General features: G+C 39.3%; 9 protein-coding genes and 2 pseudogenes across 13 annotated transcripts; 9 read left to right on the forward strand and 2 right to left on the reverse strand.

Moving 5' to 3' along the window:
* Positions 1-1,547: 1,547 nt before the first annotated feature.
* Positions 1,548-3,704, forward strand: LOC106411085 (pentatricopeptide repeat-containing protein At3g29230). Its single transcript, XM_013851768.3, has one exon. The coding sequence runs from the start codon at positions 1,736-1,738 to the stop codon at positions 3,527-3,529; it is 1,794 nt and encodes a 597-aa protein (XP_013707222.2). The 5' UTR covers positions 1,548-1,735; the 3' UTR covers positions 3,530-3,704.
* A 983-nt stretch (positions 3,705-4,687) lies between these two features.
* On the forward strand, positions 4,688-6,111 carry LOC106410737 (UPF0301 protein TC_0483). The gene is made up of 2 exons (XM_013851322.3): positions 4,688-5,055; positions 5,178-6,111. The coding sequence occupies exons 1-2, from the start codon at positions 4,911-4,913 to the stop codon at positions 5,969-5,971; spliced, it is 939 nt and encodes a 312-aa protein (XP_013706776.2). The 5' UTR covers positions 4,688-4,910; the 3' UTR covers positions 5,972-6,111.
* A 198-nt stretch (positions 6,112-6,309) lies between these two features.
* LOC106409926 (egg cell-secreted protein 1.4) lies at positions 6,310-7,018 on the forward strand. Its single transcript, XM_013850465.3, has one exon. It carries the CDS (start codon positions 6,545-6,547, stop codon positions 6,884-6,886), a length of 342 nt encoding a protein of 113 aa, XP_013705919.1. The 5' UTR covers positions 6,310-6,544; the 3' UTR covers positions 6,887-7,018.
* A 133-nt stretch (positions 7,019-7,151) lies between these two features.
* On the forward strand, positions 7,152-8,659 carry BNAC07G25710D. The gene is made up of 2 exons (XM_013848007.3): positions 7,152-7,307; positions 7,526-8,659. Exon 2 carries the CDS (start codon positions 7,633-7,635, stop codon positions 8,395-8,397), a length of 765 nt encoding a protein of 254 aa, XP_013703461.1. The 5' UTR covers positions 7,152-7,307; positions 7,526-7,632; the 3' UTR covers positions 8,398-8,659.
* Positions 8,660-9,351: 692 nt separating this feature from the next.
* On the forward strand, positions 9,352-10,400 carry LOC106410956. Its single transcript, XM_022706156.2, has 2 exons — positions 9,352-9,799; positions 9,879-10,400. Exons 1-2 carry the CDS (start codon positions 9,452-9,454, stop codon positions 10,134-10,136), a joined length of 606 nt encoding a protein of 201 aa, XP_022561877.1. The 5' UTR covers positions 9,352-9,451; the 3' UTR covers positions 10,137-10,400.
* On the reverse strand, positions 10,335-11,685 carry LOC106408203 (annotated as a pseudogene).
* LOC106410954 (pentatricopeptide repeat-containing protein At3g29290) lies at positions 11,676-14,344 on the forward strand. 2 transcript variants are annotated; one of them, XM_013851591.3, is made up of 3 exons: positions 11,676-12,006; positions 12,129-13,662; positions 14,074-14,344. In XM_013851591.3, the coding sequence occupies exons 2-3, from the start codon at positions 12,151-12,153 to the stop codon at positions 14,236-14,238; spliced, it is 1,677 nt and encodes a 558-aa protein (XP_013707045.1). In that variant the 5' UTR covers positions 11,676-12,006; positions 12,129-12,150; the 3' UTR covers positions 14,239-14,344. The 2 variants fall into 2 exon arrangements, with proteins under 2 accessions (XP_013707045.1, XP_013707047.1); XM_013851593.3 differs by having other exon boundaries at positions 14,077-14,344.
* A 314-nt stretch (positions 14,345-14,658) lies between these two features.
* On the forward strand, positions 14,659-15,576 carry LOC106410955 (putative protein TPRXL). The gene has a single exon (XM_013851594.3). It carries the CDS (start codon positions 14,703-14,705, stop codon positions 15,372-15,374), a length of 672 nt encoding a protein of 223 aa, XP_013707048.1. The 5' UTR covers positions 14,659-14,702; the 3' UTR covers positions 15,375-15,576.
* Positions 15,577-18,088: 2,512 nt separating this feature from the next.
* Positions 18,089-19,943, forward strand: LOC106408204 (annotated as a pseudogene).
* Positions 19,944-20,268: 325 nt separating this feature from the next.
* LOC106410260 (alpha-glucan phosphorylase 1) lies at positions 20,269-24,962 on the forward strand. Of its 4 annotated transcripts, none has more exons than XM_013850746.3 (15): positions 20,269-20,564; positions 20,768-21,006; positions 21,091-21,192; positions 21,349-21,525; positions 21,636-21,911; positions 22,003-22,274; positions 22,360-22,477; positions 22,567-22,926; positions 23,007-23,159; positions 23,247-23,375; positions 23,510-23,746; positions 23,858-23,934; positions 24,112-24,298; positions 24,396-24,593; positions 24,699-24,962. In XM_013850746.3, the coding sequence occupies exons 1-15, from the start codon at positions 20,321-20,323 to the stop codon at positions 24,813-24,815; spliced, it is 2,886 nt and encodes a 961-aa protein (XP_013706200.1). In that variant the 5' UTR covers positions 20,269-20,320; the 3' UTR covers positions 24,816-24,962. The 4 variants fall into 4 exon arrangements, with proteins under 4 accessions (XP_013706200.1, XP_048618126.1, XP_013706202.1 ...); XM_048762169.1 differs by having other exon boundaries at positions 20,771-21,006; XM_013850748.2 differs by having other exon boundaries at positions 20,269-20,558.
* Positions 24,963-24,994: 32 nt separating this feature from the next.
* Positions 24,995-26,658, reverse strand: LOC106410261. Its single transcript, XM_013850750.3, has 2 exons — positions 26,526-26,658; positions 24,995-26,368 (listed from the first exon to the last, which is right to left on the reverse strand). Exon 2 carries the CDS (start codon positions 26,269-26,271, stop codon positions 25,210-25,212), a length of 1,062 nt encoding a protein of 353 aa, XP_013706204.1. The 5' UTR covers positions 26,272-26,368; positions 26,526-26,658; the 3' UTR covers positions 24,995-25,209.
* Positions 26,659-26,744: the final 86 nt, after the last annotated feature.

Consider the following 26,744-nt stretch of genomic DNA (forward strand, 5'->3'; position numbering starts at 1 on the left):
TGAACTCCGATAATCTTTAACATTTCAACCAAAAAATAAAACTCCGAAAATCCATTAATATCCTTTTAATGGTCCTTAATTATAGACAAGTTCCCACTGGAGCAAAGGCGTGTAGATGGAGACTCCGTCATGGAGTCTCTCAGCACTTCATATAGAGATGGATAGACTCATTTGAGCTATGTCTTGCCTACGAAATATGCATATTACATCTACTCAATTCGAGATAGAGTACTCCGTTTTGTTCAAGATGATTGAGTATCCTCTCAATTGACTTCCTTTTAGTTCAAAATCAGATTATTATTGTAACTTTAGATTTGTTTTTTTTTCTTTTTGAGAATTTTGGTTTGCATTTAATTTCTTGTACTTATAATATTCATGTGGAGTTGCTTGCTAAAAGCAGTATTCAAGAAAGCGTTACACAATAAACGGATGGTCAATCAAATATCTAACGGCTAAAATGCTTAATCAGATGTTTAGATTTTTTTTTTTTTTTTTTTGCCATCTGAATTAATTTATTGATCACAAATTACAAACTGTTTTATGAAAGAAGGACAAGAATGAAACAGACTCCAATCTTTGACTACGTAAAAGAATAGTTTTAGCTAGTTTATCAGCAACAATATTTCCTTTACGTCCAATATGGTGAAAGATCGTTGATGTAAATTGTTACTTCCATGCTTCTATTGTCGTAAGGAAAAGACGTATTTTAGGAGCACTTGTCTTCTTCAATAATTGTTGACACATATTAAGATTATCACCTTAGAAAATGACGCGACTGTATCCCAGAGACCAAGCACATTGCATTGACCATAAATAATGTTAAATATCATAATTTACAAATATAATTTATCTCATAAGATTATATACTATAATTAATAAACCATAAAATATATATTTATTGTATTTTTATAAATATGTAGCCGGTTTAGAAAATAATCAGTACGAATCTAGACTATCTAGCCTCTAAAGGCATCTCCAATGGTATACAATAATTTTTTCTATATTTTTCACTAAAATAAAATAACTCTATTATAGAGTTGGATTCACTCTACTCACTTTTATTTTTTTTTATAGTAAAATATATAAAAAAAATTATTGTGTACCATTAGAGATGGTCTAAGCAAAATTTATGCTAGTTAAAATTACTGAAGACATATATTATATTTTTACATGTAAGTTACAACTAAATTACTTATTTGAATACTCTTTCTATTATCTACTAAATATATTTTTTTTACATGTATGCTACAACTAAATTAGTTATTCCAGTGACTTTCTATCTACCAAATTTGATTTAGTTTATGAAGGTTGTTGGAAAAAGAAAAAAGTTCCCACTGAATTGTCATTTACATTTGGTTCATCCTAGGTATGATGGTGGTAGGTTAGTGATGATGAAGAACCAACCCCTTTGGGGTCCCTGGCGAGAGACTATAGTCTTAAGAAACTAATCCACCACCGTCACCTTAATGGTAGAGTTTTAATTAAGATTTGTACAAAAATACAAAGATAATATTTTTGTTCAGAACCAAACCTAACGGTTTCATCCATACCTATACACATTGTCATATACATACATACATACATACACACGCACATATTACAGATAAGTAGTATTGGAGAGACAAAGACATATCCAGTTTCTGTAAGAATCATCTTCCCCAAAGCCACCATTGCGCCTCTAAACACAATCAGACCACCATCCCCTCCCCCACGGCCGCTCCTGCAGCCGACATCCATGACGTCGTTACCGGTCCGAGCGCCGTCGCTGGTTTCTTCCCGGAGAATCTTCCAAGAGAAACTCCACGAACTTCCCAGGTGCGCCAATTTAGCCCAAGTGAAGCAGCTTCACGCCCAGATCATTCGGCGGAACCTTCACCAAGACCTAAGCATCGCGCCGAAGCTAATCTCCGCTCTTACTCTCTGCCGTCAATTAACGTTAGCCGTTAGGGTTTTCAATCAAATCGAACAACCAAACGTCCATCTCTGCAATTCAATGATTAGGGCTCACGCTCTCAACTCTCAGCCTTACCAAGCTTTCTCCTTTTTCTTCGATATGCAAAGATTCGGCCTTTACGCTGATAATTTCACGTACCCTTTCCTCCTCAAAGCCTGTTCGGGCCAATCTTGGTTCCCTGTGGTGAAGATGATACACACCCACATCGAAAAATTGGGGCTTTGGTCTGATATCTATGTGCCCAATGCGCTCATCGATTGCTATTCGAGGTGCGGCGGGTTGGGTGTTAAAGCGGCGATGAAGCTGTTTGTGAAGATGGGGGAGAGGGACACTGTGACTTGGAACTCGATGCTTAGTGGGCTTGTGAAGGCAGGGGAGTTGAGGGATGCACGGAAGCTGTTCGATGAAATTCCTCAGAGGGATTTGATTAGCTGGAACACGATGTTGGATGGGTACGCGAGGTGTAGAGATATGAGTGAAGCGTTTGAGCTGTTTAAGGTGATGCCTGAGAGGAGTACTGTATCTTGGTCGACGTTGGTGATGGGGTATAGCAAAGCTGGGGACATGGAAATGGCGAGGATTATGTTTGATAACATGCCGGTTAAGAATGTGGTCACGTGGACTATTATCATTGCTGGATATGCGGAGAAGGGGCTTGTAAAGGAAGCTGATGAATTAGTCGACGAGATGGTGAATGCAGGACTGAGATTTGATGCTGCAGCTGCTATTAGTATCTTGGCTGCTTGCGCTGAGTCTGGTTTGATCAGTTTAGGGATGAGGGTTCACTCCATGATAAGAATGTCTAACCTCAGTTCTAATGCTCATGTGCTAAATGCGCTACTTGATATGTATGCGAAATGTGGGAGCATAGAAAAAGCGTTTGATGTGTTTAACAACATGCCCAAGAAGGACCTTGTCTCTTGGAACACTATGCTTCAGGGTCTAGGCGTTCATGGCCACGGAAAGGAAGCGCTTGAGATTTTTTCGAGAATGGGAAAGGAAGGAGTTCGGCCGGATAAAGTCACATTCATTGCTGTTTTGTGTTCCTGTAATCACGCAGGTCTCGTCGATGAAGGCATAGATTACTTCTACTCGATGGAGAAAGGGTATGGACTCGTCCCAGAAATTGAACACTACGGTTGTCTTGTTGACCTGTTAGGTCGAGGTGGGAGGTTAAAGGAAGCCATCAAGGTCGTCCAAACAATGCCTATGGAACCAAACGTTGTGATTTTCGGTGCTCTTCTTGGAGCGTGCAGGATGCATAACGAGGTGGACATTGCTAAAGAAGTCCTGGATCGTCTGGTTAGATTAGACCCTTCTGATCCGGGGAACTACTCGCTGCTGTCAAATATTTACGCAGCAGCAGAAGATTGGAAAGGGGTTGCTAACATAAGGTCAAAGATGAAGAGTATGGGAGTAGAGAAACCATCTGGAGCTAGCTCGGTTCGTTTGGAAGATGGGATACACGAATTCACAGTGTTTGACAAATCACACCCAGATTCTGATCAAATATACCAGGTGCTTGGTAGTCTAATCGAACCTCCAGATACCGGCGAGCTGGTTGCTGCTGGATAACCTCTGCTTAGTTTATTGTTTGTGATACAACAATTTGGTCAAAGTTAAGGCCATATATTTTGTAGTTCATTTTCCAAAGGAACACAAAGATGGTTTTAATCCTTGTAATCCACAAAACTAGATGAGTTGGGGGTGATGTATATACAGCATGATTTATTAATAATCTTGAGATGGATTTGATTTTGCAATACTAACTCTTAACTCCAGAGATGGAGGTTCTGCGTCTTAGTCCCACAACAGGTTCTTGTCGTCAACCAAGAAGATGGTTATAACCAAGAGAATATCAAACAATAGACGTTCAACTCCCATGGAACCTCGCTGTGAGTATTAGTAATAGTCGCAATAAAACTTATGGTTAGGTGCTGCGTAGAACTTGAATTGTAAAAGGCTAATGACAATTCCATTGATGATCAGTATAGACGTCAGTAACGATGACGTATTTTGGTGATGTTGTTACCTTAGCACGAAACTAAGTAGTTGATTGATCCTTTGCAACTTTCTGGAAAAAAAGATTAAACAAAACTTATGGTTAGGTGGTTCCCTAGAACTTGAACAGGTAACAGCTAATGACAATTCAAACTGATGATCGCTGTTGTATGACGTTCATACGATGACGTGTTGCCGGTGATGTGTTTTCCTTAGACAAGCTATGTAGTTGTTGGACTTGATGTTTAAATAGTCATATTTGAACAAGCCCGTGAGGTTTTTTTTTATCACAACAATCAATGTCTAAATGATTTTGAGTTGATCTTAAATCTTCTTTTTTTAATGATTTCTATCGAAAATAGTAATGCAATAATGGAGAAAACAGGACCACTGATAGTGCCCTTTATTGATTTGTACTCAAATCCGCTATTGTTTATGTGGTTGTAGCTTGACTTTTGGATGTACAAACAAAAGTCTTTAGACTCGTAAGTTTATTAACTTTTCACTTCTGCAAACACATTTTATGATTGATCCAAGATTTTGACATATGAAAAATCACCTTTCTAGGTGTTTTAGATCATTAATCTTCTAGTAGGTTCGGTATAATAATTGTATGTTTTTTTTTTATCTTTTCCACAGTAGTGGGTAAGTAACTGCAATGATGATGAGTGGCCACTAGCCCTCTACACATCATATTTAAATAAAAAAGTTTGATAAAAAGATTTTGTTTCTTATCCAATATCCAAAGGCATATGCAAATGTAGACCTTTAAATACAAGCAACACCTTATAAGGTTAAAGCATATCCATTTGCCCATACCTCTCTGACTAGGATCCTCAGAACCAAACACTTCAGCTTTGGCTCTCATCTGTTCACTATCTTATATTGTCGACGTTACTTTATGCTCTGTCTAAAGTGAATTGAGTCAGAGAACAAAGAGAAAGAGAGAGTAAACATGGATGCTTGTTTTCTTACCTCAAGATCAATCTCTGGTGTCAAAGAGCTTGTCCCGTTCATCAAACCCAGAATCTTTTCTTGCCCCAAGAGAAGTTCTTGCCAGTTTCTCACCAGGAAGTTTGCTTCTCCGTTCTTTGTAAATTGTAAGTAATATACTTTTCATGGCCATGTTCATCTACGAGGATTGTATTATTCATAAGCATGGCCTTGGTATATTACTTGTAGCTGTTTCAAGTCTGACGAAAGCCTTTTTTTGGTTGAATAGGTTCTCTTTCGGATTCATGGAAGCCACTGGACGATGATTGCGTCAACAACTCGACAGCAGATGCTGACTGGAGAGAGTTCAGGGCAAGGCTGGTAGCTGGAGAGCAAGCTGCAACCTCTGAGAAGGACTCGTCCTCCTCGTGGTCTAACCCTGACATGGTGGTTGACTATACGTCATCATCGTCCACACTGATCACAGTTGGAAACAAATGGGCACACAAGATCCACGAGCCAGAGCCAGGGTGTCTCCTAATCGCCACAGAGAAGCTAGATGGAGTCCACATCTTCGAAAAGACGGTGATCCTCATCCTCTCCGTTGGACCCTCAGGTCCTATAGGAGTCATCCTCAACCGTCCATCGCTTATGTCCATCAAGGAGACTAAATCAACGGTATTAGACGTGGCGGGAACGTTTTCAGACAAGAGGCTCTTCTTTGGTGGACCTTTAGAAGAAGGGCTGTTCCTGGTGAGTCCGAGGAGCGGCGGGGACAACGAGGTTGCGAAGAGCGGAGTGTTCAGACAAGTGACGAGAGGATTGTACTACGGGACGAGAGAGAGTGTGGGATTGGCTGCAGAGATGGTGAAGAGGAAGCTGGTGGGAAGAAGTGAGCTAAGATTCTTTGATGGGTATTGTGGTTGGGAGAAGGAGCAGCTGAAAGCAGAGATCTTGGGAGGGTACTGGACTGTGGCTGCTTGTAGCTCGAGTGTTGTTGAGCTTGGTTCTGCTGTTCAGACTCATGGTCTTTGGGATGAGGTTTTGGGGCTTATTGGTCCTCAAACTGGCTCTGTCATCTAAACTCTAGTTTCTGTAATGGTTTGTGTTTACTAATGGTTTATATCAGCGAGTCATGACTATTGTGTAATCAATGTATGTATGTATGTGTTCAGGATTCATCACTAATTTATGAATATGAGTGTTTCTAATGTTTTTAAAAATCGGTGATAGCCTAAACGATTTTTTTTAAATCTGATTTAAGCAGCTCGAATCGGTCTATAAGCTGTTTTAAAATTTTTAAAATATCTTATATAACATATAATAAATAAATAAATAATTCCTTAACGTATAGTTTTCGCATAGATTTTGTAATAATTCGCCTAGTTGTTAGACTTTTACAAAGCACATAATTTTACCGCTTTGAACATTATAGCCTGAGTTACTTTTGAAAAACTTAATAGAGAATGACGTTAATACATAGCATGAGTTACTTTTGAACAACTTAATTGTTTTCTTCCGTTTGTTACTTCTTGTTTCTCAGCCTATAAATTATAACCTTGTGATCATATCATATACAAACCATTCAAGAATCTTAAAAGAGAAAAAAAAAAGGAAAGATATAAACTTTATATAATCAAAGAGAGAGAGAGAGAGATGGAACACACATCAAGAGCATTAGTCCTAGCTTTAGCTCTATGCCTTGCCGTTCTGATCACTCCAGGAGCGGCTCATGACCAACCACCACGATCAGAATCTCCACCTAGCTTTCCCATCGACTTAGAGAAGTGCTGGTCATCTCTCTTCAACGTCCATGGATGTGTACTGGAACTCTTCCAGTCGGTTTTCTCAGGCAAGTTTGGACACGTTGGAACCGCGTGCTGCAAGGCGTTTTCGACCATAGATGCTAACTGCTGGCCTCACATGTTCCCATTGAACCCCTTCTTCCCACCTCTTCTTAAAGACAATTGTGCTAACCTTGTTCCAAACTTACCCTAATCATAAGTGAGAGTGAAGTGGACCATTTGTTTGTTTATTTTTAGAAAAGTTATGGAATCACTGTTCTATTAATTGTTCCCCACAAGTCTTATTAAATATCATATCTAATAAAAATGAATTTCTTACCAAGTTCATAGACATTGTTGCCTTTGGTTACACGCAAAAGGTTTGGCAATCTAATATTGTTGAGTAGTCTTTGATTAATCTAATTCTAATCTATCATACCACACCATTGGTCTGTATGAAAAATCATTCAAATTATCTTTGGATGGAAACGGCGTCGTTTTTCAAAAAAAAAAAGCATCGAGCATCTTCTTCTTCTTCTTCAACGTGCGAAACAAAAAGCTCACTTTGCGAAATCCCATAGAGAGAGAAAGCTTGAATCTTTCGCGGCGCAGAATCATCCCCTGGAAGAGAATCGGTACGATCTTTATCTCCTTTTCAATTTATATTATCTTGATATTGGGTTCTTGCCTGTTGAATGTTGAATCTGAATAGAGTTTAGATTTAGCTCAAAAGATGAAGAAAGGATCGAGCTTTTAAGATCTAATACAAAACAGCTTCAAATGCTATCGATTCTAACCATAAAAATCGATTCTTTCTTTTTTCACAAATGTTTATGCATTAATATTGTTTCAGTATGCATTTTCGGAGGCCTACTCTCTTCCTCCACCATGGGAGCTTCATGAAGGTCGAAGTTGAGTATCAGTAGAATCAGTTTCCTGGCTTTTATCTGATACTAGAAAATGTGGAATCTAGCGTCGAGTTATCTCACAGGACCGAGAAACGAAGCAAGAAGACCACCACCAGTCCATGCTACTCATGTAGACTGTTCAGATGACGATGCCTCATCAGTAGGCAGCAAAGAAGAAGGTCTCGAGTGTCCTATCTGCTGGGAATCATTCAACATTGTCGAAAACGTTCCTTACGTCCTATGGTGCGGCCACACGATGTGCAAAAACTGCATTTTGGGACTTCAGTGGGCTATTGTGAAACTACCTACACACCCTGTTCAGCTCCCTCTCTTCATTTCGTGTCCTTGGTGCAACCTTCTGTCCTTCCGTCTCGTCTTCAGAGGAACCCTTAGGTTCCCTCGTAAGAACTACTTTGTGCTGTGGATGGTCGAAAGGATGAATGGCGAGAGACGCAGTTCGCGGGGGAGAGATCAAACCGATACAAGGGAGCAGCCACCACCTGCTTGTCTCCACCATCGCGGCGGCCATCACCGCGCTCAACCTGAACCATCAGGCTCAGTTAATAATGATCATCGTGTTCCGAGGGACAACATACAAACTTCGCTGAGGAAGTCTCTGGTGTTCTTTGTCCAGTTGACAGCAAAGTTTCCCTTGGTTGTTATCTTTCTGCTGATTATACTCTATGCGATACCAACAAGTGCAGCCATATTGGCTATGTACATTCTAGTCACTCTCTTGCTGGCTCTACCGTCGTTTCTCATCCTCTACTTCGCTTATCCTTGTCTTGACTGGCTTGTCAGGGAGATTGTTACATGAAGTAAGTGTTTCTATTTATTCGACGACTTTTCTTCAACGAGTTAGTCCTAAAGACCAGCCTCTATGTAAGTATATGATGATTTGGTGATTGGTAATTACCAGTCTTTCTTTATCTATATATGTAGATGTAGTTTTTGGTTTGCATTGTTGCTCTATGGGAGTTGGAAACAACAGAACATGTCCATCCATGTGTTGTAAGGGCTGTTCTTGTAGGATTTTAATAGTATTTGTAATATTTGAGTATCTGCCTTCTGGCTGATAAGATTTGTGTGTGAAATGCTCGTCACTACACGAGCTAATGCGAATGTCAAAACCCAAAACTACTTCTTAGGCATTAGATGAGAGCAAGATTCTTCTTCTCTTCAGAAGCTTCAGCCATCACTTCATCTGAAAGAAGCCAATTAGTATTGAGTACACACACATTGAACTAACAAAACTCGCAAGCAGAGTTCCCAAAGAGACCAAGAACACTGTGTATACAATGTATATGTAGTAACTTTCTTCTCAAGACTTTCATCCGATCAACATTGTTACCTGGTGGGGCAGCTCATTTCTCATAAAAGTGAAGCCTTTACTTGTCTATGCTATGAGATCTTAACACTAGAACTCCTTTGTTCACAAAGTGATCTGACACTATAGTCTATTTTAGATAGAAAATAGACTATTTATGAGTTTAGTATTAGTGAGACGTATATGTCGAAGACCGTGCACATCGAAGATACATAACATACAAAAACAGATGATACGTTTGAAGACCGTGCACATCGAAGGTACATAACATACAAAAACAGATGATAGGTTTGAAAAGTTCTCACTTCTCAGAGTCCATTATTAAGAGCCACGAAACTGTTTACTATTATTTGGAGCTTGATCCACTAAACTCTCAATGGTCATTGGACAAATGATTCTAAAAATAGAACACTAAACATAACTATAAAAACACACAAAAGAACTCTATTACCAATCCATTCATTCTTCAAACTTACTCCTTCATTTTAAACCAAAACAAAACAAAAAAGAATACAAAATATAAAACCATAAACAACATAAAACAATGGCAAGAGTTCAGTTATTATTATTATGTTTCACCATTCTCTTTGCATCAGTGACCTTTATGGAACATGTTTCAAGTGCCACCACCGCCACCACCACCTCTAGCACAACAGTGGCAGAACTGGAGGCTGAGACATCCAAAGAAGTCATGGAGTTCATAATGAAACTCGAGAAGAAGTGTCCGCCAAAAGAGGAATACAAGTCTTTCTTCGAGAAACTAAAGGCTACAATGGTAGCCTCCGCAAAGGTCACTCAAGAAAAGAAGAAAGGTTTCTTCTCTGCTGCAGCTGGAAAAATATCCGACGCAGTGTCTTTCATTGGTTCAAAGTTTACTGGCAAGTCAGCTGAGGTAAAACTCTCTTTGAAAACTCTTTTATGTAACCAAAGTCTATCATCTTCTTATTCATGTTCTTGTGGCATGTCTATAGGTGAAGAAATCGATGGAGACCTACCAACAAGAGGTGGCCAAGTCACTGCAAGAGTTAGAAGCCATCCACAAGAAAATCATTGAAGCAAACCAAGGCAAGGTAGAGGGGTCAGTGGCGGTGACAGCAGAACAAAAAACTGAGATTAAACAAACGATCACCAGATGGGAGACAGTCACCACTCAATTCGTGGAGACTGCTATCCAGACCGAGGCGGCTTCAAATACTACAGTTGGTGTAGACAAAGTCAAGCTACCTTGAGCTCTTTCAGAGACTTATCCACTACATTCGTTTTGCCACTATACATATATATTATTATAATCAAAGGCTAGCTAATAATTTAGAGATTTTTGTGTTGGTTGAAATAAAACCAAGATTGGTATAGGCCAATCATATAGATCTATGGATCTACCTATTTAAGTAAGTTAAGATAGACTGTAACCGCTCTGTATAAGTGAGTGATTCCTAAGTAAAAATAATTTTAAAATAAAGTTCTAATAGCATAACATGAGAAGAATGTCTAAAGATTTTGTTTTCTTTCACTCTTAAAATAAGTTCTAATAGATCCTTGACTGACACTGCACTAGCAAAATCTAGTTGTGTTCTGTCTTAGTTTGCGTGTTCCTCTTCAACCACAGCAAAGTCAAGCCCAGAGATCTTCATTGGTCCAATGTTAACTGCAAGAATCACACAATCATTCAGATTGTGTTGATCCAACAAAGCAAAGAAACTATAATGTAATGAGATGGTAACAAGGAGAAGAATGTTGGTTATACGTACTGACAGCATCAAGTCCAGATAATTTGGGCATGAACTGTCTGATGTGGTCCTCTGCTGCTTTATCTGCCTTCAGTGTCTCACACTCGAAAGAAACAGATACTTTCTTCTTCCTGTGTTTTTGTTCGACTAGTCCTATCACATCTTCCTCCCAGCTTTTTAAAGACAAAAGTGATAAACATAGAGCTCAGTTATATTTTATTTAGCAGAGGACAGTAACAGAATCACAGAGAAAGGCGTTTTATATTCAACTTAATTTTGACTTTACCCGTGAGCATGCTCGACATTATTAATTCGAGCAGCATCGTGACCTTTGCACTCAACTACAACTGTTTGTTCCTTTTTACTCTTTTATTTCATGAAATATCACAAGAAGCTCAATACAAACTGTGTTAAAGGGTTTAGAAGTAGTGATAAAGTCATACGTTGTAGTCAATGATGGTGAGCTTGATCAACCGATAATCCTAACCGCGGCTGCACTCAGTCTCACAAGCCAGTTCTTTGGAAATAGAAAGAAGACATCAATCATACAAACATAACGCAGAAACGTGCAATAGTAAGAAGATTCCAAGGCATATTTTAGATCACCTCCTTTGACGCTCCTAAGCTAATTTATATCATGTTCAACCAATCCTAGTATCAAATGATCTTAACAGTACATGATTAAGTCTTAGTTTGCTAAGCGGCTTAATTGTTAACAAACTCATTTAGTCATTTACATGCTTCAGGACCAAACCATTTTGATCAAACCGAAGCTAAATGGATAACTGGATATACGAGAACACATTTTGTAATTGCAAAAAAAAGACCCACCAAACAAAAAGACCATTTTGTGCACACTAAAAAAGAAAGACCATTAAAAGAGAGAAAGTGAGAGAGTACCAGTGCCATGGAGGCCATAGCAGACGGAGAGAGGCGTGTGAATGAAATGGCCAGAGATGGAACCACATGGCAATAAAGCTATTGATGCTACTCCTTCCTTCTTCTCTATCTCTCCTTCTCTTTCCTCATCTGCAACCACACCTTCACAAATTCAATCAAACAACACACGGAACACAATTGCGAAAATTAAAGTCAGAAGCTTTTGGGATGTTTTAACTTTTAAGCTTCAGCTACTTTATACGGCTGCGTTTTTGAGGTCTTCACACGACGTCGTTTTGGCGTGGATCGTTTTGTCTTTTCAAAAGGCTTCTCTGTTGGTATCTTCTCCCTCATCCTAGTCTCAACACTCCTCCGCAGAGGGGTGAAAACAGGCTTATTTGATTCATCAATTCGACTGAAAAAAATCGGGTTTTGATTTGGTGTCATGCTTATGGTACTACAGATCATTACGCAGCTGAGCTTCTTTGGTTAAGTAAGTACTTAAAGTCTGAATCTTTCACTAAACTTCTCAGCTTGTTCGTATGTTACGCCTTAGATTTACTTTATAAGAGTATGCTCTCTATGTGTTAAAACTGGAGGTTTTGGTGTTCGTAGTTATCTCCGGTCCGGTAAAATCATGGGTGATGTCTGGCTGAGTCCTGTCTCCATCACTTGTACATCGAATCAATTAGACTATGGTTGTTATCCCGTCAAGAAGAGCTGTTGTCATTGGTCTTTGTGTCACTCGTTGGACTTGGCATTGACCATGAAGCTGAAACGGAGGCGTCTAGCTTATGGTAATGTAAAAATGGAGTCTTTTTCATCAGGAACAAAGAGAATATGTTTCAGTAAGGTGAGTAGTGCGCTAGAAAGATCTTCCAACGGTGAAACCATGGCTTTGGATTTTGAATCTGGATTGAAAGAAAATCTTTCCGGTTTGTTTGTAGAAGATGAGGTAGAAGAGAAGCCTGAAGTAGATAAGAGTAGGATACATTTCTTAGAAGAGAGGGACGAGGAGATGTTATCAAAGAGACTTCTGAAACTCAGCAGGTTAGACAAAGTCAGAAGCGCATCAGAGCTGTTTGATTCCATGAGGCTTTCAGGTTTACAACCCAACCCCCGCGCTTGCAACTCTCTTCTCTCGTGCCTCTTGAGGAGTGGAAACCTTCCTAAACTCTTCACCGTCTTTGACTTCATGAGAACAAAGGACAACCTCACAGGCCACACGTACAGCTTGCTGTTGAAAGCTGTCTCAGAGCTCAAGGGTTGCGACTCTGCGCTAAGAACGTTTAGAGAGCTAGAAAAGGACCCCAAACACAAGAGCCACTTCGACGTTGTCCTATACAACACCGTGGTTTCTCTATCTGGACGGGTGAACAACGTGCAAGAGACAGAGAGGGTATGGAGAGCTATGCAAAGCGATGGTCTAATTGGAACCGAGGTTACATACTCTCTGCTCGTTAGCATCTTTGTCCGGTGCGGGAGAACCGAGCTGGCTCTCGATGCGTACGACGAGATGATCAGCAACAACGTATCTCCTAGAGAGGACGCAATGCAAGCGATGATAAGCGCGTGTACAAAGGAAGAGAGATGGAGCTTGGCGTTGAAGATCTTTCGGAGCATGTTAAAGAAAGGGATGAAGCCTAATCTAGTAGCGTGCAACGCACTGATCAACTCGTTAGCAAAGGCTGGGAAAGTGGGATTGGTGTTTAAGGTTTACAGCGTTGTTGTAAAGTCTTTAGGGCATAAACCTGATGAGTACACTTGGAACGCGTTGCTCACGGGTTTGTACAAAGCGAACCGGTACGATGATGTTCTCCAGCTGTTTGATATGGTGAGAAGCGAGAGGCTGTGTTGTGTGAATGAGTATTTGTACAACACGGCTTTGGTGTCTTGTCAGAAGCTTGGTTCTTGGGAGAAAGCTGTGAAGCTTTTGTATGAGATGGAAGGTTCCGGGGTAACAGTTTCGACTTCGTCTTATAATCTGGTGATAAGCGCTTGCGAGAAGTCAAGACAGTCGAAAGTCGCGTTGCGAGTGTATGAGCACATGGTGATAAGGGGTTGTGAGCCGGACACGTTTACGTATCTGTCGCTTATAAGGAGTTGCGTTTGGGGTTCACTGTGGGGAGAGGTTAAAGATATACTAAAGGTAATAAGTTTTGTGACTCAAATGTGCATTATTAGAAGTAGTCATGGGCATTTGGTGTATCGGTTTGGTTTGGGTTCTTCAAATATTGGGTGATTAGGGAGGGGCTAAAGGATCCAATTACGACTTTGACCTGTTTGGGTAGTTCTGATAGTAAAATTAGGAACCGGAAAATACTAGGAAAAAAATTTGGTTACCATTTGGTTTTTGTTTCGGTTCAGTTATTTCGGGAATTCGAATACGTAAATTACCTTGGTTCTGGTTTGGTTCGAATATAGAAATATAGGAACCGTTTAAATATTTGAAGGTTTCGGTCTGTTTCAGTTTTATGTATTTCGGTTCGGTTCCGGTTTTTTTTTGGTCATGCCTAGTTAGAATAGATTTTGATTTAATGTTTGTTTGTTTCTTGAACAGAAGGTGGAACCAGATGTGTCGCTTTACAACGCTGCTATACATGGAATGTGTTTAAGACGTGAGTTCAAGTTAGCAAAGGAGCTGTATGTGGAAATGAGAGAGGTGGGTCTAGAACCGGATGGTAAGACTCGAGCTATGATGCTACAGAACTTGAAGAGACATTAAAAAGTTTAATGTGTAAAAAAAAAAGGGTTTAATGTGAGATACTGTTTTTTGTCTACTCAATTGTTGACCAGTATCATAATCTAAGACAAAGATACTTGTTATTACTTTCGTGAATGATCCAAACTCATTTATTACAAGCGCTCTTGAGATTCTTTAACTCAACTCTTGTCCTTTTCTCCTCTCTCATCTTCTGAAATTCACATGGTGACTGAATCCGAAGTTACAGTAATACCCTCATCCCTCGATGTGCAAAAGTTAAATGTTATGAAGCTCGTAAAACAGAGAGCCTCGTGTTCCTCGTACCCAATCCTCACCACCACAGGCCCACAGACTCTCTGATAAAGCAGAATTTCCCGCCAAAAAACAAAACATGCTTCTTACCACTCACCTCTCTTCACCTCCTCTGTGTTCTGTATACACTCAGCCCCACAAAAGAGAAGAGAGAAAGAAAAAAGAGACCAAAGATGAATAGCTCGTCGAAGGTGATAATGGCGGCCACTATGGTTATGGTAGTGAGCTTGGTAATGGTTCTAAGCTTAGTGTTAGTACTACTAGCCGAACTCTACTGCTCTCTCTTACTCGGCCGCCGCCGCCGCCGTAATCACTCCCTCACCCTCCCCACCACCACAATCACCGCCGCTGCAAACACCACAAGTCTCGCTCAAGCCATTTCAACATGCAACGACCCTTCACCATCTAACACCAATCCTCTAACCACAGGCGGCCTTCAAACTCCAAACCCTTTTCTCACAACCAACAAAACCTACCTTCATCATGAGTCTTCATCCTTACCAGCTTCCCCTGCACCCGTTGATAACTTCATCTACATATCCAACCCAATGTACTCGAACGACGCTACAAGTAAACCAACCACGCCTTTCGAGACCCCTGAGTCTTCACCGTCCAGGCTCGAGACCGGAGACTCCTCTTCTTCTTCTTCCGGCGAGGAAGAAAACGATGTAACGCCGACGTTGACTCCAATGAAGGATCTTCCTGAAAAGGCATGCTCTGTTTCTCTACAAGACAATGCGAGGTCGTTGGAGAGTTCAGCTAGTGAATCCAACAACGAGAAGGACAAAGACGGTGGCTTGTCTACGTCGTCTGGTTCGCCGTCGTATACTTCTCCGTCGTGGTAGTGTGTTTGTTTATTAGTTTAATTAATGAGATAATTCATGTTTGTTTTTTTTTATAATTGAAATTTTTGGACTTTGTCTTGGAATGTGTATGACATATTATGGCGCGACGACCCAAGCCACGCTTGTTTTTACCAGAGTTTCTTTCTTATGTCGTTTTCTGTGTTCTGTAAGACAACCAAAAAGAAAAACAGTTTTTAATCAATAACTCGAAAGCAAGATAAAGCTGTAAACTTTATCTTATTTTAAGCTTTATTCTATGGTGACAATTCTTGGTGAAACAATATATGCTGAGGTGTATTCGGATTTAGATTAATGGAAAGTTGTTTGTTGAATCAAGAACAAAAGAAACAAAGAGAAAAGTCAAAATTGAATTTGAGTGATTCACTTATTCTTTTTATTGACTGCTCATTGGTCCTATACATTGCACATAACCTTCATATTATTGATGGATGTTGATGATTCTCTATGGTTCAGTGACTAAAAGCATCTCTAAATGTATATTTCTATATTTTCTTCCTGCATATAAATTTCTGTTATAGAATTGAATTTACTCTATTGTATGATTCTAAGGTAGATTTTTTCTATTTTAGAAGAAAATACTAATGATTACTACTTTTTGTTTCTATGTAAAGAGATTAGCATTTTTTCAATATTTTCATTTGACAATACATCAACTATATTATAAAAGCATACATTAGAATAAATCCACTTATATAATAGATTTTTCCTATTTTTTTAAAAAAATATAGTGATGAAAATATGAGAAAACGACCATTTCATATCCAATATATCGCAATATGTATCAATTCATACCCGACTTATACCACCGTACGAAAACATACTTGAACTTTCAAAACTTTAAATAACATACATGTTGTTTATTTTTTTGGCGAAATCATACACCAGTCGACACATCAGCTACTACGTCATTTAATTTTGCCAACGAGAATGCCACATGTACAATTTTTTTATAAAAAATAATTTTTTTAGAAAATGTAAAATTATATAAATTTATATTATTTAGTTAAATTAACAAAAATTAATTAAATAATAAAATATTAATCTTATACAAGCAATATATTTGTAAATTTTTATGATCCTATCACAATACCATCCTTATAAGATTTATATATGTGTTGTAATGATTTAAATGCAATGCTATTGGTTCTTCATAAGTATATATTCTTATATGATTTTCTTAGAAATTTTATATTTTACTTCGGGTTATCCGAACTGATCCGATATAACCCAAATCTGAATGATAGATATATGGTTAATTTATGGTTTCTAAGATGTGATAGAAAATCAATCCAAGCCCGATGTGTTATATCCGATCCCGATCAAAACTTACAAAAAATACGAGTATGGGTCGTAAGACGTGTTACAAAATATAACCAAAATCCGAAAACTCGATATGAACCTAACGGGTACCCGAACGCTACATTTAAAGAATTTATGATGTAAATTGATTATATAAGATTTACGAATATATCTCTCATATAAGATTAAAATTTATTATTTAATTAATTTGTTAATTTTACTAAATATACAAATTTATAAAGGGAAATTTTCAAAATTAGCACATTAATAGTACTACTTTTCATGTTTACACTAACCACTTTTTTTTTAATTGAGGGTAAAAAGACATTTATAACTCTAGGGTTAACTAATCTAGACTTAGGGTTTAGAGTTGAGGGTATCGGGTTTTTGGAATGTGAAATTTAGGATTCTAATAAATATATAAATAAAATTATAAAAAAAATCTAGAAAATAGTTTCAAACATAATTTTTGATTTTCAAAATTAAATTTTCAAATTAAAAAATTCAAAAAAAAATTATAAAAAAGTTTGAATTTGAAAAAGTATAATTCGAAAACATAAATTTTGTTTTTATTTAAATATTTATATATTATATATATAGAAACCAAGGGTATAAGAGTCTTTTGTCATTCAATGAAGAATGTATATTTGAAAATATTCATTTAATGGTGGTAAAGATGAATAATGGCACCTTGAAAGTGGTAAACATATAATTTCCCCATTTATAAATTTTTCATTTTCTAAAAAAATATTTTTATCAAACGACTATTTTGGTTATTTTTTTGGAAAAAATTTTTATATGTGGCATCCTCGTTAGTAAAATTAAATGACTTAGCATCTACGTTAGCAAAATTAGATGACATGAGGACGACCGGTGTATGATTTCTCCAAAAGATAAATAACATGTATGTTATTTGAAAATTTGGAATGTTTAGGTATGTTTTTGCACGTTGGTATAAATCGGATATGAACTGAACATATTTCGATATATTGGATATGAAATGACCGTTTTAGAAGTGGATTGAAGATGATCTAATACCAAAAAATGGTTTGTGGAACATTCTATAGTTTAGTAGTTTGATTAGAAATTTTTATTTACAACAGAAAATCTTAAGTTCCAAGTGGTAGAAAATTTGATCTATTCATAGATTAATTAAAAAAATATAAATATAACAAGTAGAACCATCAAATTAAATTATCAATTTTAGATAATATAATATAAATAAATAAATAAATAAATATTAACTTCACAAAAAAAAGTTAGTAAAAAGAATCAAAGTGGCCATATGTTCAGCGTCCGGTTTGGTTCGACCGGTCAACAAGGTGAAATGCGTACCGGGTTGTAATACATGATACGGACCGCGTGACGTTTGTCAAGCTCTTTGTCTTATTCTGTCTCTCTCAGTTTCACGGGATCGCTAATTGGTCAAATCCACCATAGTCCCTAGTAAACTCCGCCGTCGATTCCATGGCATCCTGCCGCCACCACCACGGCTGCTCACAGCGCCAAAACCACCACGTCATCATCACTCCAGTCGCCACGTCATCACGCTGCTGCACCTACGGAGATTCCTACCCACCTTTCTCCTGATAATCTTCTTCATCTCATCGCTTCTTACCTCCAAACTCATCAACAAGAAACGCAATCTCCCGACCAAACCTGCCCCTGCGAAACTCCATGTCGGAGATCCAACGGTGGTTTCCACCAGCATCAGAAGAGTAATGTTCCGCGAGAACACGACGACCATGTTATCTTGTCTTGTCTCCTACGCAAAATCGACGATCTCGAGTCGTCTCTCAACGAGTTTGCAGGTCGCTATGACCAACGTCGAGATCGGTACTCTACACTGAGAGACTCCGCGGCGCGTGTCATTCAAACGCGTTTCCGGTCTTACCTTGTTCGAAGGTCCGTATCCTTTAGGCATCTAAAGGAACTAGCTTTGATCAAATCCAGCTTCGTGTCTCTCAAATCTTCGGTTGTTTTTCGGAAAGCTACAGACTTGCTTCTGCAGCTTGACTCGATTCAGGGTAGGGTTGATCCAATGATACGAAGTAGTAAGAGAACATTGAGCAGAGATTTGGTGAGGTTTCTGCACTACATTGATGATTGTGCTGTTAGGAGGTATGGCTTTGTTGTGGGTAGCCAGTTTAAATTTAGAGAGAAGCCTCAGGCTGTTGGGGTAGCAGAAGAGAGAATAATGGAGAAATTGAGGAACCGAATGGGGAAAGTGTTTGTTAGCAATGGGGAGCTAGAAGAGTTGGACTCCATGAGTGATGAGAGTGAAGAACTGCCAATGAAGAGTAGCTACAAGTTTGCGAGAGGCAATGTAGTCAAGGCAAAACCCAAAACCCAAAACCCATGGTGGTGTCTGGTAAGGACAGGAATGTGTATGACCTAACTTCGAGTGAAGAGAATGATTCGGTTGTAGTGATGTCCAGAGACAATGAAAGGAAGCATGGTTCGAAAACAAGGAACATGGTTTTGGTGGAAGGAAGTGGAGGGAAAACTGTGAGCTTTGATGAGAATGGGAACGTTTATAAGGTTTATGGGGATACGTCAGAGTCAAGCATAAGCGAGGAAGATGATCCTGTAAGTGGATCAAAAGATGGAAATGGGGAGAAGAAAGGGAACGTGAATGAAGTTACAAGGAAGAAGAAGAAACTGGTTGTGAAAATGAGGTCTCTTCTTCGGAGGGTAGTGAAGGGGATGCCATAGTTACAAGAAATTGTAATGAACATGAGAAGAAGATCCAGCTTCAAAAAGGCACAAGAAATTGTAATGAACATGAGAAGAAGATCCAGCTTCAAAAAGGCAGCTTAATGTTCTCTCCTCCATTGCCTCCAAAAATGGAACCTTGACCAGTGGGGGGGGGGGGAGGGCGGTCATGAAAGAATCAGAGCCCTCCAAAGCGAATGAGCTGTGAGAGTCTGTTCCCTGAACCCAATAAGGAAACTTTCTTTATTGTTGTAGAAACTGTAACATAACCAGATGGTTTAGACTAGTTTTCAACTTCCTCTGGAAAAATCTGTGAGAGTTTTCTTTTTGTTTGCTCATTTTTGTGTGTTTCATTGATCAATCTTATTCTATGGGTGATGGATTTATTCAGTTGGCCGTGAAGATCTGCTTGCTTAGTTAGATCAACTGGAATGTAATCTTGTTTTCTGAACTCAACAAGAAGGTTCTGTTTGTTGCATTACTCTTGAATGTGTATAATGTATGATTCTTGCTCTTATAAACAGATGGATCAAATCCACATTCCATAAAATTGTATAAGCTCTATCAATATCAATTGGCTGATTTGGCTCGAAAGTTGTTGGATTTTGACGACAAAATGTAGTTATGCACAAATTCTATAAATCACTCGTTCACTAAACTAACGGTTCACAACTATTTTAGATTTTTCTTCTTCTTGTCGCTTTCTCCCACAAATATCTCTCAGCAGAACGCACTGAAAAAACGTGACCTGTCACGGGGTAAGTACAGTTCCAAACATCCAATCAAACAATGACACGTAGATACATTTCACCACGTGTCGTGGTCAATCTCAGATCACTCATAAGTGGATCACTGAGACTGATAAGATTCAGCCAACTCCACTGTACACTCTTCAGAGAGAGAGATCAGAGATGGATACGATGCGAATCCCCGGCGTATCGAGCGGAGCTGAGAGTTTGATTCAATGCAATGCCTTGTCGAGCCTCGTTGGCCGTCGTAGCGACAACGGAAGATGGAGAACGAGGATGTTCCCGGCGAGGAGCAGAACCTGGCGACTGTCACCGAAGAGAAGACTCTTCCCGTCGGTGAAAGCTGTCTCTAGCGAGCCTAAGGAGAAGGTCGCCGACGTGGTTATCGATTCCGAACAAGGTCCAGGTTCATCTTTTTTCTTTTCTCACTCAAGAAGTTACTTTATTTAAGCGTTATGGTTCGAGTATAAGAATAAAGTTTATAACTTTAGAGTTTATAGTGAATGTTGGAATTAAAGTTTGTAACTTTAAGAGTTTATAGTGAATGTTGGGGATGTGAAGTTAATCATTTTAAGTGTTGCTGAATGAATTTTGTGTGATTGAATGCAGAAGGGTTTAGCTCTTTGAGTCCGTTTGGTCCAGATGCTGCTTCTGTGGCATCGAGCATCAAGTACCACTCGGAGTTCACGCCTTTGTTTTCTCCGGAGAAGTTTGAGTTGCCTAAGGCTTTCTTTGCTACTGCACAGAGTGTTAGGGACGCTCTGATCATTAACTGGAACGCCACTTATGAGTATTACAACAGGGTGAATCCCAAACAGGCTTACTATTTGTCAATGGAGTTCTTACAGGTTTTCTTTTGAGTTGACTCTCTACTTGTGTTTTCTTTTGACTGTCAGCAATCTTTGTTATCTGACCATCTTCTCCCATTGTAGGGTAGAGCCCTATCGAATGCAGTGGGTAACCTTGGGCTTACCGGCGCTTATGCTGACGCTTTGAAGAGTCTAGGCTTTGATTTGGAAAGCGTAGCTACTCAGGTGAGCTGTTAAGCATGAATTATTGGAGATTGATTTATGATTTACTACAAAAGTTGAAGAGCTGCTTGTCTTTGCGATTCAATTTCTTGCTATTACAGAGACTTTATCTTTCTTTATATGTGCTGAGATGTTAAAATCTCCACTTGCAATCTGTAGGAGCCTGATCCTGCACTTGGGAATGGTGGACTCGGGAGACTTGCCTCTTGCTTTTTGGATTCCATGGCAACTTTGAATTATCCGGCATGGGGTTATGGACTTAGATACAAGTACGGCTTGTTCAAACAAAGAATCACAAAAGATGGACAGGAGGAAGTTGCAGAAGATTGGCTTGAGGTCTTCTTCTCTTATTCTTTCTCCCATACAGCGTTTTGCAACTGAACACTATATCCTAATTTGTACTCCTCGAAGCAGTGCTAATTAGTAGACTTGCCTCTTTCTTTCAGCTAAGCAATCCTTGGGAAATAGTCAGAAATGATGTCTCATATCCTGTAAAGTTCTACGGAAAAGTTGTTTCTGGATCAGATGGTAAGAAACAATGGATAGGTGGAGAAGACATTGTGGCCGTTGCTTATGATGTTCCAATACCTGGCTATAAAACTAAGACTACTATCAATCTACGTCTCTGGTCAACAAAAGCACCTGCAGCAGATTTTGATTTATCTTCATATAACTCCGGGAAGCATACTGAGGCAGCACAAGCTCTATTTAACGCTGAAAAGGTCTGTCTCTTTCGTACTCTTCTCTTCGCCTGCAAACATCAACGCTAAAAAACGCTGAAAAGTTTCTTCCGTTCCCACGTAATGGAATTAGATTTGCTACGTGCTTTATCCCGGAGACGAGTCTAATAAAGGAAAGGCTCTTCGTCTGAAGCAACAGTACACTCTGTGCTCAGCCTCGCTCCAAGATATCATAGCGCGTTTTGAGACAAGGTCTGGAGGAAGCATCAACTGGGAAGAATTTCCAGAGAAGGTTGCAGTGCAGATGAATGACACTCACCCTACCTTATGCATTCCTGAGCTAATGAGGATTCTAATGGATTTGAAAGGATTAAGCTGGGAGGACGCTTGGAAAATCACACAGAGGTACAGCTTAAAATGACCATGTCTCTTGTTCTTATTTGTTTTTAAACCTGCAACGTGTTTCTGAATGGTTTAATAATGTTTCTAGGACTGTGGCATACACAAACCATACAGTTTTGCCTGAGGCACTGGAGAAGTGGAGTTTAGACCTTATGGGGAAATTGCTACCTCGTCATGTGGAGATTATAGAAATGATTGATGAGGAGGTGATCCTTGAACAACATCAAATATCTCTTCTATTTGTTTTTTTGTTTCTTTCGTATCTGGTCTAATTTTGCACTTTCATGTATTGCAGCTAGTTAGCACAATTGTTTCTGAGTATGGCACCGAGGATCCTGACTTTCTCAAGGAGAAACTGAAGGCAATGAGGATCTTAGAAAACGTCGAGTTGCCTTCTGCCTTTGCAGATGTGATTGTGAAGCCAAAGAACACCAAAGATTCTAAAGAAGCTGCTCAAACTGTGGTGGTGAAAAAGGAACAAGAAGAGGAAGAAACTGCTGGCGAGGAAGTGGAAGTTATCCCAGAACCGACAGTTAAACCACCAAAGATGGTCCGTATGGCCAACCTAGCTGTTGTGGGTGGTCATGCTGTAAATGGAGTTGCAGAGATACACAGTGAAATAGTGAAGAAGGATGTTTTTAATGAATTCGTTAAGGTAAACACTCTAACCAGTGAAGCATAATGCTTGATAAATTATAATGTGCCTCGTTGTTGAACATTCTATATCTGTTGCAGTTGTGGCCGGACAAATTTCAGAATAAAACCAACGGAGTAACACCAAGACGATGGATTAGTTTTTGCAACACGTACCTAAGTGATATTATAACTAGCTGGATAGGCACAGAAGACTGGGTCTTAAACACTGAAAAGCTTGCGGAACTAAGGAAGGTATGTGCTTTATCAGATTCAGTGTTGTTTCACATGGTGTTATCTTTATAGTAAGACACTGGTAGCTCTTGTTCTGTCTTTATTCAGTTTGCAGATGATGAAGATCTTCAATCCGAGTGGAGGGCAGCAAAGAAGAAGAACAAGTTAAAAGTTGTATCACTAATCAAGGAAAGAACCGGATATACTGTCAATCCGGATGCAATGTTCGACATTCAGGTCAGTTCCAGAGGTCCCTTGTTTACTTTTTGTCTGTAACGCAGTGAATCCTTTTAAGCCGCTAATCTGATGAGCTCTCTTAACATCTCATCGAACACTAAAATTATTACATTTGGCATTGAATACTATTGCAGATCAAACGTATCCACGAGTACAAGAGACAACTGCTTAATATCTTGGGAATTGTTTACCGATACAAAAAGATGAAGGAAATGAGTGCAAGTGAGAGGGAGAAGGCATTTGTTCCAAGAGTTTGCATATTTGGGGGAAAAGCATTTGCCACATATGTGCAAGCCAAGAGGATTGTGAAATTCATCACTGATGTTGGTTCTACAATTAACAATGATCCAGAAATAGGTGACCTGCTTAAGGTAATTGATCTTTTAGTATATGTACCTTTACGTTCTATTTTAATCGGTCAACCTGCATAATCCTCCATCAATTGGTACCTATATTATAACTGATAATCAGATACCTTGTAGGTTATCTTTGTTCCTGATTACAATGTCAGTGTTTCTGAATTGCTCATTCCAGCAAGTGAGCTTTCTCAGCACATCAGGTATCAACTTCTTTGGCTAAGTCATCTTTTGAGTTTTTTTTTTTGTCACAATTCCATGAGGCTGAAACACTTAAATTGAAAACGTTGGTAAACTAGGAACTGGACTAGTATTATCATGGGAACCTTCGCAACAAATCCTGACATGAGTTTATAATCAATCAATGGTTGTCTCTGCAGTACCGCTGGGATGGAAGCGAGTGGGACAAGCAACATGAAGTTTTCTATGAACGGTTGCATTTTGATTGGAACATTGGATGGGGCTAATGTCGAGATTAGAGAAGAAGTTGGCGAAGAAAACTTCTTCCTCTTTGGTGCCAAAGCTGATGAGATTGTGAACCTTAGGAAAGAGAGAGCAGAGGGAAAGGTATATGATTTAAAAGAGTCAAACCTTGCTATTCTTACTTCTTCTTCTCACTGTCAAACAGAGCTTCATTTTGAACTGTTACATCTTTTGATTCCAGTTTGTTCCGGATCCTATTTTTGAAGAAGTCAAGCAATACGTTAGAAGCGGTGTCTTTGGCTCAAACTATGATGAACTGATTGGCTCTTTGGAAGGAAACGAAGGCTTTGGACGAGCTGATTACTTCCTCGTTGGGAAAGACTTTCCTAGTTACGTTGAATGCCAAGAAAAAGTTGACGAGGCATACCGAGACCAGAAAGTAAGTAGTGATGCTTCTTCTTTGATCATCAAAGCTTTTACATGTTGACTCTGTTTTAAACTTCCTCAAATATTCAACCTTGAACTTACTATTTAATGATTACAGAGATGGACGAGAATGTCAATCTTGAACACGGCAGGTTCATTCAAGTTTAGCAGTGACCGGACCATCCACGAATATGCCAAAGACATTTGGAACATTAAGCAAGTTGAACTTCCATGAACTTTTTCACCATTAAAGAACTTTTTTGAATATGTCTCTTCTACTTTCCCAAGTTTGCAGTGTATCCAAGTAAAATAAGGAATCATTTGCGATTACAATGAATGTACGAAATAAGATTCAGACAATCAAGCTGGTTACTTTCTTCTATATCATGTCTGTAATACTGTAAAAGTAGCAAACAGTACAAAATGTCAACTATATATCATCTGCACACACCTTTAACGAAGAGGGAAAAAAAGAGCAACAAATGTTTCCAACACATCCTTTCTGTTCAACTAATCTGAAGATTCTATGTAGACAAACCTCTATGTTCAAACAATTTCTCCGGAGAGACCTCAAAGCTTTGGTGGTTTTGGAACAATCTTCTTAGCTTCTGATGAGTCATACGGTGAAACTACAACATTTTCAAACCCCTCTCATAGCTGGAGTTACTCTGTGATCCTTTCTGCATATTACATCTCCGAGGAGAAGGTGATGGTTGAGCAAGAACATCACTGCAACTACTAAACTTTTCGAAACCTTCTTTCAACTCCACAGAATGTTCCTCCTGAGAGACCTCGAAGCTTTTTGATGGTTGTGGAACAATCTTCTTAGCTTCTGATGAGGCAGACGGTGAACTACCATCTTCAAATCTCTTCCTTTTACCCCCTCTGTGAAGATTTTGGTGGCCTCCTAGAGATTGAAAACACCCAAAACTCTTGCCGCATACTTTGCATCTATAGCTACAGTTACTCTCTGGTTCTTCCTGCAACCTACTTCCCAATGGAATAAGCAACGCTTCTTGAGCAACAACATCACCGTAACTGCTAGGCTTTTCGACACCTGAGTGAGAAGACACTTTACTGAAACCTTGCCTCGCCTCAACAGAATGTTCTTCCACATTAGCATCTCCACGTTCAACCAACTCCTCCTGAGAGACTCCAAAGCATGATGGTTCTGGAACAACCTTCTTAGCTCCTGAGTCCGCCAACACAGGCAGTGAATGACCACCTAGAGAACGCTCAAAACTCTTGCCGCATATTTTGATTCTATAGCTAAAGTTACTCTCCCCTTTCGCCAGAGACTTACTCCTCAGAGGAGAAGGCAATGCCTGAGCAACAACAACATCACTGCAAGTAGCAGACACTTCACTGAAGAACTCTTGTTTCGGCTGATCAATACCCGGAGGCAAGTTTCTGATATGAGAAACTCCTTGAGATAACATAACCAAGCTCATGGCAGCTTCATCCATCTCTTGTTTCTCAATCTCACTCATAAAAGAATAAGAAGAAGATTCTTTGAGCGACAACGAAGGATCAAGGGCTTTAGATTCGATGGAGGTCGAAACAGAGCAAAAAACCCTAACCCTAGGCTTCCGTTTCAACTCGGAGTGAACCCTCTGGTGACCGTACACAGCTTTCGCAGTCGCGAACCATTTTCCGCAAGTTTTGCAAACGTGAAGAAGGCTCTGAGACATGTCGGCTTCTTCCTCGTACACTGCAAAGCTTTGGTCTTTTTTAGGGTTTCGCTGCCGAAAAAGACACTAAAGGATGAAACTTTCTCTGCTTCTGAACCTGTTTCATCACAAGTAACCCGACACTAATCAAACCCACGAAAATTTACTCGGAAAATTCGAGAAAGGTTTTTGCTTTTCCGTTCAACTTTTCTCGAGAAAATGAGGAAGAAGATGGAAGAGCCCTAAAAAAACAAAAGTTGACTTGGACAGCTTACCAGAGAAAAGTTGTCGTCTTTTTATTTTACTGAGTCTCTGAGCTTAGAACCCTAAACAAAAGATTTGGTCTTTCGGGGGAGCTTGGATCAGTCTCGCTGACGATCAAGCTTACTCACAGAGAAGGAGGAGAAAAGTTACTTGTTGTGGAAGGTAGTAAGGCTTTTTCTGAGAGGGTAGTAATCTCCTACACTCGCGCCTACAGTTAACTTCGTTAGTCT

The sequence above is a fragment of the Brassica napus genome, chromosome C7, assembly GCF_020379485.1.
Source record: "Brassica napus cultivar Da-Ae chromosome C7, Da-Ae, whole genome shotgun sequence".
Classification (NCBI taxonomy): Eukaryota; Viridiplantae; Streptophyta; class Magnoliopsida; order Brassicales; family Brassicaceae; genus Brassica; species Brassica napus.